Source organism: Triticum urartu, chromosome 3 (genome assembly GCF_003073215.2).
Source record: "Triticum urartu cultivar G1812 chromosome 3, Tu2.1, whole genome shotgun sequence".
NCBI classification, from domain to species: domain Eukaryota; kingdom Viridiplantae; phylum Streptophyta; class Magnoliopsida; order Poales; family Poaceae; genus Triticum; species Triticum urartu.
In genome coordinates this window covers 526,623,116-526,634,545 of record NC_053024.1, presented here as the reverse complement: position 1 = coordinate 526,634,545, position 11,430 = coordinate 526,623,116, and the positions used below count along the sequence as shown (strand labels likewise).

General features: G+C 48.8%; 1 protein-coding gene across 2 annotated transcripts; it reads left to right on the top strand.

Annotated features, from left to right (window-relative positions):
* The first annotated feature begins 1,422 nt into the window (after positions 1-1,422).
* Positions 1,423-11,361, top strand: LOC125544781 (calcyclin-binding protein-like). Of its 2 annotated transcripts, XM_048708534.1 has the most exons (6): positions 1,423-1,457; positions 8,097-8,229; positions 8,343-8,480; positions 9,277-9,516; positions 10,767-10,826; positions 10,917-11,361. In XM_048708534.1, exons 2-6 carry the CDS (start codon positions 8,113-8,115, stop codon positions 11,019-11,021), a joined length of 660 nt encoding a protein of 219 aa, XP_048564491.1. In that variant the 5' UTR covers positions 1,423-1,457; positions 8,097-8,112; the 3' UTR covers positions 11,022-11,361. The 2 variants fall into 2 exon arrangements, with proteins under 2 accessions (XP_048564491.1, XP_048564490.1); XM_048708533.1 differs by lacking the exon at positions 1,423-1,457 and having other exon boundaries at positions 7,970-8,229.
* Positions 11,362-11,430: the final 69 nt, after the last annotated feature.

Below are 11,430 nucleotides of genomic sequence, written 5' to 3'. Positions count from 1 at the left end.
CTTTCTCTTCTCTCTGCATTTCTCAAATGACAGGTGATTGATTGCCAACTGAGCCTAGTTAGCTTCTTTGTGATGGACCAGGGGCGGTTGTGGTGACTTCTTTAATTTTACAATAATATTCCGGCTTAGTTTTTTGAGGTGCTCACAAGGATAGGGCATGTGCGTCTGGGTTCATAGGGAATAATTGCATGTGCGTATATAGTGGCGGAGCCGTGATGAGCAACTAAAGGGGGCGGGGGAGGGGGGGGTGGGGGGTGATTTTTTGAAACTAAAAGAGAAATATGCAGGAGAAGTCGGAACATAGGCGTGTCTCGCAACATAAAAATTGTTACCTGAAACGATAATTCGATATTCATTGTTGCTTCTTAGGCTCAAGTTTCTTTAATTGATATAACGGTTGACTGATTTAACATTCAATGGTCCGAATCATGTTTCTTTAGTTTATGCAACAGGTTAACCCTCATGGGTAGCAAACAGAACATGTGAGTCAAGTTTCCATGGCAATCATGATTCACATGTACTTTGCACCTTCAGTTGTTTGGCAGGAGTTCACTTTCATAGATTGTCATCGCCGTGGGCTTCGGCCGTGGCACGCAGCACATCAGCAACACAGGAAGGGAGCAATTGTTCCATGCATATGTAGGAGCAACATCAGACAACGACGCAATGGTTGGTTAGCAATTGATGCCTCGATGCAGCAGTCTAAAAAGGGGAGATCACTATGGCGGAGAAACATGATAAAGGAATTGGGACGAGGCATAGAAATCAAATCTCCATGGAGGGAAGTGGTCCAAGACACCATTTTTTTCTGTCGGCGTTCTGAGAACGGGGTCTCCAGACTTGTCTGTCTGTGGCTTGCGACGTGACTCAAGTGGGGGCCCAGTACGGCCCAGCTTCATCAGCTCAAGCTCAAGACCCTCGTAAGGGGCCAAGCCTTACGGGACGGACGACAGGAGGCTTTCTCAGGAGCAGCCTCATCACGCAGGCTCGCGAGGAGGCGGAGAGATCAAGGCAGGGGTGCCTCGCGAGGAGCCCGTGACGCAAGCCATGACGATCGAGATTAGGCGGGCGCCGGCCTGCGCAGTGTCCTTGTTTCCCCTTCGGTGTAAAGAGAGCAAGCACATGCCAAGGCATCGGGCAAAGGTTACCATTTCGGTGCAACGAGACCAAGACCAGTAGAGCGGCAGGACGGAGGTCACCGTGGAGCCCAAGACGGCGTCATCACCAGTGCTTTCGGCAGCCGAAGACCACCTTTTGTCAGGATAACTTGTACTAGATGTTCCCCTTCAAAATGATCAATTGTTGGCACCCTTCCCGCTCATTTTTTAGAAAGAGATCCAGGGTCTCTATAAATAGGACTAACCACCATAGAGAAAGGGAGGAAGAAGAAAAGAGGGGAAAAGAGAAGAGGAGGAAAAAGAAAGAGAAAGAGAGAAAGAAGAGAAAGAGAGAGAGAGATCCGGACTAAGTAGCACACACTGCATCAGCTCAAGAACACCTCTCGCGAGGCCGTTCTGCCCCTTGTATTGTTCATCATCAGCCTCTGAGGCAATCCACCACGCCACACACTGGAGTAGGGTATTACACCACATCGATGGCCCGAACCAGTATAAACCTCGTGTCCTTTGTGTGTTCTTTTTTCCAGCCTAGATTTCTTGCGAGCCGTAGAAACGCGAGTCGGTAGGGGAAAGATCTCCGTGCGCACCCCAGAGTTCGAACCTTAAGGGTCTGCCGGAACCCAAAATCCGACATTTGGCGCGCCAGGTAGGGGTGCGCCAGAATCTTTCTTCCGCTGTTCGCGTGTAATCTTCCGTCGTGTCCATGCCTGACGCTTGTCGGGCTCGCGCCGAGCGCCGGGCTGCTCTCGCCACCCGCGTCGCCCAGACGGCACCCGTTGGCGGACGCCCTCGTCGTTCCCCGTCGCCTGCCGCCAACGCCGCCACCGGCCCGACGGGGAACGAGCAGCAGGCATCGTCCCAGCATCCTTCGGTGCGGCAGGAGGGCCGCACCACAACCCCGTCACTGACTCCAGCCGGCTCGTCGTCCCACGCCCGTCGCGCCCCCACGGACGTGCACGCTGCGCTACTCCTGGCAAGAGAGCTCCTGCACTACCGCCCCGTCGACGACCTCTACGAGGACTGGCTCGCCCGCATCATCGAGCTCGTCAGCGCCGCAGGGGGCTCTCCTTTGCCGTCCCTCTCGCTGCCTCGCCCTCCATTCCGCGCAGGGGGCGAGGATCAGGAGGCGCCTTAGCCACCTCCTCCCCAAGAAGGCGCCCTGGCTCCAAGGCGCGCAGCCCCAGGGCGAGACCCTGCACGTCCGGCGCCTGCGCGGCAAGAAGGGAGCTGCCAAGAGATCTCTCATCCCCAAGAAGGTGCTCGCGCGCTCCCAGCACCGGCGCGCCAAGATCGCGTCCCTGCGCCTCCACGCCGAGACCCCGCGCTGCTCCAAGCGGCGGCGCGTGGTAATCACCAGGAGCAGGCCCAGCACCAGCAAAGGGCGCCGGCGGCCACAGCAGGCCGTCACGCCTTCACCCCCGAGCTACGCGGCGTCACATGGCCAGGCAAGTTCAAGCCTGATCTGCTCCCTCGCTACGATGGCACGGCGGACCCCGCGGAATTCCTGCAGCTCTACGAGCTGGGCATCGAAGCCGCCAACGGAGACGAAAAGGTCATGGCGAACTGGTTTCCCATGTCGCTCAAGGACGATGCTCGCACCTGGCTCCTAAGCCTGGCTCCTAGCACGATCTCCTCCTGGGACGAGATGCGCACTCGCTTCATCGCCAACTTCCAGGGCACTCGCGACCGGCCCCGGGCCATAAGCGACATGCGCCGCATCAAGCAACAACCAGGGGAAACCCTGCGGAAATACATCCAGCGCTTCAACAACGCTCGCCTCGAGATCCCCAGGGTGACTGAGGAAACCATTATCTCAGCCTTCTTCGACGGCGTGCGCGACATCAAGATGAAGGAGGAGTTGGCAATCCATGAAGACCTGTGCACATCCCTGGATCTGTTCAACTTGGCGACCAAGTGCGCCAGGGCTGAGGAAGGACGCCTCTCCCTCCTCGAGCTCCCGGCTGCCGACCCAGAAGAGAAAAAGCCCAAGGCCAAGGACGTGAAGCGTAAGGGAGCTGCCGTGCTCACAGCGGAACCAGACACCAAGCGAGGTAGGGACCAGCCTGAGTCATCCAAAGGCAGCCGATACTGCGTGTACCACGACCTCCACACCCACAACACCAACGAATGCCAAGAGCTCAGGGCCGTGCGAGATGGGCGTATCGGCCGACGCCCCGAGCGCAACGACAGGGGCTATGGCCGAGGAGGAGGAAGAGGTGGAGGGCGATGGGAAGACCGTGGCCCTCGCCAAGGGTGGCGTGACCGACCTCGCAAGGATCGCTGGCAGGACCAGCCTCACGAGGGAGGCTGGACATACAGACAAAGAATAACTCCTTTGCCCCCACCATAGCGATAGTACACGCACTTGTCACCATCATTTACTACAAAGCCGGCAGTAGTTAATATTCTTTCAAACTTTTCATGCCACTCTTTAGGAGCTTGTTTAAGGCCATATAAAGACTTTAATAACTTGCACACCTTTCCTTCCTGACCAGGTACTACAAAACCATCTGGCTGATCCATGTAAATTCCCTCCTTCAACTCTCCATTGAGGAAAGCTGTCTTAATGTCCATTTCATGAACGAGAAGACCATGTGAGGCAGCCAGTGATAGTAGCACCCGAATTGTGGTCAGTCTAGCCACGGGTGAGTAAGTATCAAAGAAGTCTTCACCTTCTTTCTGGGTATAACCCTTGGCCACAAGCCGTGCCTTGTACTTTTCAATCGTACCATCAGGTCTAAGTTTCTTCTTGAACACCCACTTACATCCTACAGGTTTGCACTCATAAGGACGGTCGGTGATCTCCCAGGTACCGTTAGCGAACATGGAATCCATCTCGCTACGTACAACTTCCTTCCAGTAGTCAGCATCAGGAGATGCATAGGCTTCTGAAATAGTCCTGGGTGTGTTATCCACGAGGTACACAATAAAATCATCACCAAAGGACTTTGCAGTCCTCTGTCTCTTACTCCTCACAGGAATTCCATTGTCACCCTCAACAGGATTCTCAACGTGTTCCATCGCAATGGTGGGTTCAGGAATTACAGTGAATTCGTCACTAGATGGAGTAGGTATCTCCTGATTTGATGAACTCGACATATCCTTCATAGGAAATATGTTCTCAAAGAAAGTTGCATCATTCGACTCTATAATCGTACCAACATGCATATCGAATACCTCAGATTTTATTATCAAAAATCTATAGCCGATGCTATGAAAAGCATGGCCCAGAAGAACACAATCCACGGTTTTTGGTCCAAGCTTGCGCTTCTTGGGAATTGGTATATTGACTTTCGCCAAACAACCCCAAGTACATAGGTAAGAGAGTTTCAACCTTTTCCTTTCCCATTCCTCAAATGGAGTCATGGTCTTATGCTTTGTGGGAACTCGGTTTAGGACATGACACGCAGTCATTAGCGCCTCCCCCCACCATTCCTTGGATAGACCCGAAGTGTCTAACATGGTGTTAACCATATCAGTTAGAGTTCGGTTCTTTCTTTCGGCTATCCCATTTGACTGGGGTGAGTAGGGAGGCGTCCTCTCATGGATTATACCATGTTCCGCACAAAACAGATCAAATTCATTGGAAAAATACTCTCCACCACGATCGGACCTAAGCCGTTTAATTTTTTGATCAAGTTGGTTCTCTGCCTCAACTTTATAGTTCTTGAAGAAAGTCAAAGCCTCATCTTTTGATTTCAGAAGATACACATAACAATATCTAATGGAGTCATCAATCAACGTCATGAAGTATCTCTTTCCACCTTTTGTCAACACGCCATTCATCTCACAAAGATCAGAATGTATAAGCTCTAGTGGCGCCAAGTCTCTTACCTCTGCAGTCTTATGGGACTTGCGAGGTTGCTTAGCTTACACACATACTTGGCACTTAGAGCCTTTGACAGTAGAGATTTCCGGAATTAAATTCATATTGGCTAGCCGTGTCATGCAACCAAAGTTAATGTGACAAAGTCGTGAATGTCAAATGTCAGACTTATTGTTGTGGCAAACATTATTAATAACTTTAGTGCAAATATCTGACAAAGACATGCGGAACAAGCCTCCGTTCTCATAGCCTTTTTCAACAAATTGTCCATAATTAGAAATTACAACTTTATTGGATTCGAAAACCAACTTAAAACCATCTCGACATAAATGGGAACCACTAACGAGATTTTTATTGATGGACGACACATGATGAACGTTCTTCAGACGCATGGTCTTCCCTGAAGTAAACTTCAGATCGACCGTACCAACACCTCGAACGATGGCATGTGACCCGTTCCCCATCAGCACGGGAGAAGTCCCAGTGGCCTGGTAAGAAGAAAACATGGAGGCGTCAGCACAAACATGTATATTGGCACCGGTGTCAATTAACCAATCAGGGGTTTGGAGTACTGAAAGGATGGTAGGAAAAATACCGTACCCTGATTCCTTCATATCAGTATCACCGATGACAACATTAGCGGACTTGCCGCTCTTCTCATGTTCACGCTCCTCAAAGCGGTTAGGACACTTCGGAGCCCAGTGATTAGGATCACCGCAGACATGGCAAAGTCCCTTCCCCTTCTTATGAGAATTCTTCTTGAAGTTGGTAGAATGTGATGGCTTGTTCTTTGTATCAAACTTGCCTTTGCCCTGAGTTTTGTTCTTGTTGTTTTTGAACTTGTTGGGCTGGAAGTTCTTCTTCTGTACCATGTGGGCACTAGAACCTCCCTCAGCTACTCGAGCACGTGTGTCCTTTGCTCTCGCCTTCTTTTCAACATCAAGAGTACCAATGAGATCCGCAACGGAAAACTCCTGTCTCTTATGTTTCAGGGTAGTAGCAAAATTGTTCCACGAAGGTGGAAGCTTGGCAATGATGCCTCCGGCAACACACACTTGAAGTACTCAAGTTCTTTTGCGAGCAACTGTATCTCATGAGCCTGCTGTACAACAGGGCGCTCATTAGTCATCTTGTAGTCATAGAATTGCTCCATGACGTACAACTCGCTGCCGGCGTCCGAGGCACCAAACTTGGCCTTGAGCGCAGCCCACATGTCCTTGCCGTTGTCAAACGACATATACGAATTCACAATGGAGTCATCAAGAACATTCAGAAGAGCGCCTTTAAAGAGGGTATCGATCTTCTCGAAAGCTTCCAGCTATGCTGGATTAAGATCGCCCTCAGGCTTGCCCTTGGTGGCGTCATAGCAGCCCGTGGTCTGAAACCAGTAGACTGCTCTCATGCGCCACCTCTTATATTGCGCCCCCTTAAAGGCAGGCGGCTTCAGATGCGCAACAAAACCACTCGGAGTAAATTGCCTATAATCAGGTTTTTGGATTGTCGAAAAAATGAGCAAATTACTACGAGATTTAATCCGAATAAATAGGAAATAGATCATGACAGCAATAGCAGAGATTAAACTAATCATGCGAACTAGCATAGTAGATGAACAAATCACATCTAGGGCACATACTAGAAACATGAATTCTACCACGATCTCGAACAAGAAGGATAGAATAACATACGGTGCAGCGGGTGCAGCACCGCCGGCGTTGACGTTGTCGCCCATGTCGTCGAGGATGAGGTTGCCGAGGTCGGGGAAGAAGTCGTCGTTCGCGAAGTCGTCGCTCGAGTGTGCTCCCCAAAAACCTGATCGCCCCTCTCCCGTACAGGATCACGAGAGGCGGGGTTCCGGAGGCCTGCTGTCCCTTCTCCCGGTGCACGCCGAAAGGAGGGATGGAGAAGAGTTGCTTGGCGGCGCAATGATTTGGAACGGTGGCGAGAAACCATACGAAGCGGTCGTGGCTAAGGTAGACGTCTGCCTGACTATATAGTGCGGGCCGGGTAGGTCGTGGGAGTAAACCCCACGTCCGAGTCGTCACGATCCAAAAGAATCAGAAATGGTTCAGTAATTAACGCGTTCATTAATTATTAATTAATGACTCATTAATTTTTCCCGAGCAACAAAAATATAGACAATGTGCATAGCTCTGTCCTCGGCTCGGCTCAATCCCGCAACCCGCGGCGCGTCGTGACGAGGCATGGCGAGGCAAGCAAGGAGGAGCGCGCGTGTAGGTCTCCTCTTCTCATGCTCATACAAGTGGTAGAAGAGCTCACTTTATAAAAAGGTGCAACTCTCTCTCAACTTTCAGGGTGAGACTAAACTTTAGTCTCACTCACTCCACTCACATGTGTGCATGAATGGGCCAAAAGAATTTCAGAATTTTAGTTGGGCTTTGGGCCAAAGGCCTACTAGCAAAATTCCAACTATCACAACTGGCATGTGGACAATGGACAATGTTGGTTGATGTTTTTTTTTTTTGTAGTGAGATGAAAGTTTGTGTGACTTAAGATTTTCGATCCAGTAGTGTATCACTATAGTCCACCTACATGGCGAAGTGGTAGTTTCTTCACATGTGGCCTAAGGTCCTGCGCTCGAACGAGACTCCTTGTAGATTTTTATTTTGACATCAAGATACGTTCTTTGCAGAATTATATTATTATAAAAAAATAAACGATCTAGAATTTCATTTCTCTAGCACCCCACCTGGTGTGGGAGTTTTCAGGGCATAGTGTATCAAAAAAAGAATTGTTGAGAAAACATAGTGTGTATCATTTTTTTTTAGACAAGTGTATCAAATGTTCTACACCGTTTTCTTTTCTTTTAGTGGACCAAATGCTTTACACCTCTGCCGCTCCAGCCCACGAGTCCACAGATATGAACAAGAGAGTAAACAAGACTCATTTCGGCCTAACAGGAGCCAGCCCAGCCCTTCCTTTCATAAGCCAGTAGCACATAGTGGGCCAAAATGCAGTCACGAAAGCTTTGGGCCCGGTCCATCGTTCTGCGCGTAAGTAAGCCGTCCATTCCTCCTCCACCCTACTGGTCTCCTCTGGAACCTTCCCCTTCCTTCCGCCCCAACCGAAACCACCCTACAAACCTCCTCGCACGAGCCAAACTCAGCCTCCCCCCACCCGAAGGCACGAGAAACAGAGAGAGCTCCGGAGATGTCGGCGGACGAGTTGCGGCTGGACCTGGAGGAGCTGCTGCGGCTGGAGGGCCTCGCCAAGCGCCCCCGCGTCGTCTCCCTCCTCTCCAACGAGATCCGCAGCGTCGACGCCAAGGTTTGCCTTTCCTTCTCCCACCGTCCCTGCGCTCTCCGCCGATCGATTCATTCCGGCGGGCTGGGCGGGCTCGGATTTTCGCATTGAGCTGATGTTCCTCTGTTTGCTGGCAGCTGGCCTCGCGGGCTGCGCCTGTGCCTGTGCCGACGCCCGCGCCGCAGGCGGTCGCGGTCGCGGCGGCGGCCCCTGCTGGTCTGAGCTATGTCACGCTGGGGTCGTTCAGCTGGGACCAGGACAATGAGAAGATCAGGGTACGTTGCTGCGAGAAAGGGGTCACTTTTTTAACGATTCTAGCTCGTTGGCGATACTGATGTGCTGATTAGTTGATCTTATCTCGTTGTGCTTTAGACTTGCACACCATCTGGGCTCAGTGGCAAATGCTGGTTCGTAAAACAATCGCACTGTCAGAACAAAATGTTTGGCTGCTGCCAACTTAATCAATTGTTGCACGATCGATTGACTGGTAAACTAATGAAACAGTAATGATTAAGGATGCAATATATCTTCATCATGAGTTGTTGACTCGATGGAGGTCCCAGAATACAGAATATTATTGCACACCTATTTTTCCTCAAGAACACTTCGATAGGGCTATCTCTGTAACTAAATATTGCAGTTTAATTTAAACTGCAAAAACGTCTTATATTAAGTTACGGAGGTACTAGTACATTTATTAAGCCATTTCTTGTATAGCCACTGAACAAATTTATCCTGTTATAATGCCCCTTTCCTTCTTACTACCACACGGGTTCTTGACAGTAATTGCAAACACAAGAACAGCTTATGGCATTTTGCTTGGTAGCTAGAACCCAAATTTATTGTATCTTGGTAATTTTGCATAATAGGTTAGAATTAGTTCTGTACTTCTGTTATTCATAGTAGGGCTGACTACTTGACTGGCGAAAAGTCTGCTTGTCATTATGCTAGAACCCAAGTTTATTGTCTTCTGCTTTGTATTAGTGAACTGAATTCCCATGACATTTGGATTTGAGGATTTCCCATGATGGCATTTAGATAACAGTTTTACTCTGTGTTCTGCCTTTTCAGGTCTACGTATTCCTTGAGAATGTCGACCAAGAGAAGCTGGAGACTACTTTCAAGCCAATGTCAGCGGACATCAAGTTTCATGATGTTAAAGGCAAGAACTATAGGTGTGCCATCCCAAAACTGAACAAAGAAATAGTTCCTGAGAAATGCAAGGTTGTGGTCAAGCCTACGAAGATTGTCATCACCCTGTGGAAAGCTTCTTCCGGCAATTGGTTGGATCTACACTACAAGGAAGACAAGGTAATTTCTGTGCCCAGCTATTCCTTGCTTTGGCCTCTCGACTTCCCTGAAAAAAAAATTAGGACTTAATTTCCCACAAACAAATAATATTAACCATAGTTCCCATGGGCGCTGGATTCTCCTGGGTGAATAATTTTTTGGGATGAATAATTTGTGGTAGTGATAATCTCTCAAGTGATCACCAGAAAATATATTGGAAGCATTCAGTTATGTAGGAACCTGATGCAATGGTAATCCAAGATTTGTTGTCTCCTGCATGTTAATACATTATACTGCTGTTGTGAGTGTTAGCATCCCTGAAGAGAGGTCGGGCAACAAAGACTTGTGAATTACAACAGCGCTAGATGGAGGGGACAAACCAGCTGGGAGAGAAATATATCTAGTGTAGTAGGATTTCAGAGTGATCAGAGCTGGAATTTAGGAACTGAGAGCGTTGTTTAGTTGTTGCTTGATCAAAAGATTACATGGCCACCTGGCCAGACCTTTGGGCATCACTGTGCTCTACTGATTCATCAGAAGCACCAATCTGCTGGCATGCTTTTGCTGCCATGAGAGCAATGATATGGTTAGTTGATTCAAAATACAGCTAATGTGTTCAACTACGCCACTACTATTCCTGGCCTTCCAGGTTATGAAGTACTATTGTTTGTTTCGTGCTGTTCCTGCGCCCATTCCCCATTTCCTCTCAGCTTTCATAATTGTGCAGAAAGGAATCTGTTTAGAAGGCTTTCGAGTCGGAAGCAAGGAAGTCACAGGCCTGCTTTCCTGGTTAAGGAAAACTGTCTGGAAAAGAAAATAGTTGTTGCCCCAAGGTTGGGGAAACAGGGCAAGCGAATACTAGGAAGCAAGTCGGTCTGAAAACTATAGTTAAAAAAGGCGCGCCTAAGCGAGCGCTTAAGTGCGCCTAGGCTCTAGGCGATAGCAAAACGCCTAGCGCATAACTGTGCTTAATCTGCGCATAAGTATGCGCTTTGATCAGAAAAGCGCAAGGCGGTGGCAAAACACACAATTAACGCCTAGCGCGTTTTTGAACTATGCTGAAAACCAGGAAGAAGGGCTGCTGAGGAGGTTATAGAGTTGAAGAGTGATCCATATGTCTGTTTGGCAACTTTGCTAGCCATTGAAAGTAAAATTGCTCAAAGAGTCTTGTGAAAGCAGGATTTGCTCATCTCAGTGAAAATCGTAAAACATGCTTTTGATGTTACTGCTACTGCTCATAGATAGACTAACTAATTTTATTTTGGTGACAGTTTAAGCCAAGCATGGACAAAGAGAAGGATCCCATGTCAGGAATTATGGATTTAATGAAGGTAAACACTCGTTCGGCCTCATGACTCGAGCGATTTGTGCTGGCATTCGCGATCTGGCTTACATGAGCTATTTCTTTTTTTGACATGTAGGGCATGTATGAGGAAGGTGATGAAGATATGAAGCGCACAATAGCCAAAGCGTGGTCTGACGCCAGGTCTGGGAAGACGGCTGATCCAATGAAGGGATTGCCTTGAGCTGGTGGTAGTTTTGGTTCGGAGAGCTGCTATATGTGCTGAGCTAGTCCGTACATTCAGTGTGGTTTACTAGAGTAGTGTCATGAGTATCCGCATCGCATGTGTGAGATCGATACCTGTCTGATGATGATGGGAATGCTCGTTTTCCTCGGGTGTTTGATTGGCCTAATTTGCACTGCATCGCATGTGTGAAATCGATTACCTGTCTGATGATGATGGGAATGCTCGTTTTCCTCGGGTGTTTGATTGGCCTAATTTGCACATTCTTGCATTTGAACTGAGAAAAGATGAATGCATATGCTTGTGCTATGAGAAAGAGAATGTGTATTTGTGGGATTCACTCGTTATTTTGTTGTAGTCGTTTGTGTCATAACTTCTGTTGGCTAAAGATGATTATATCTGTGGTTCA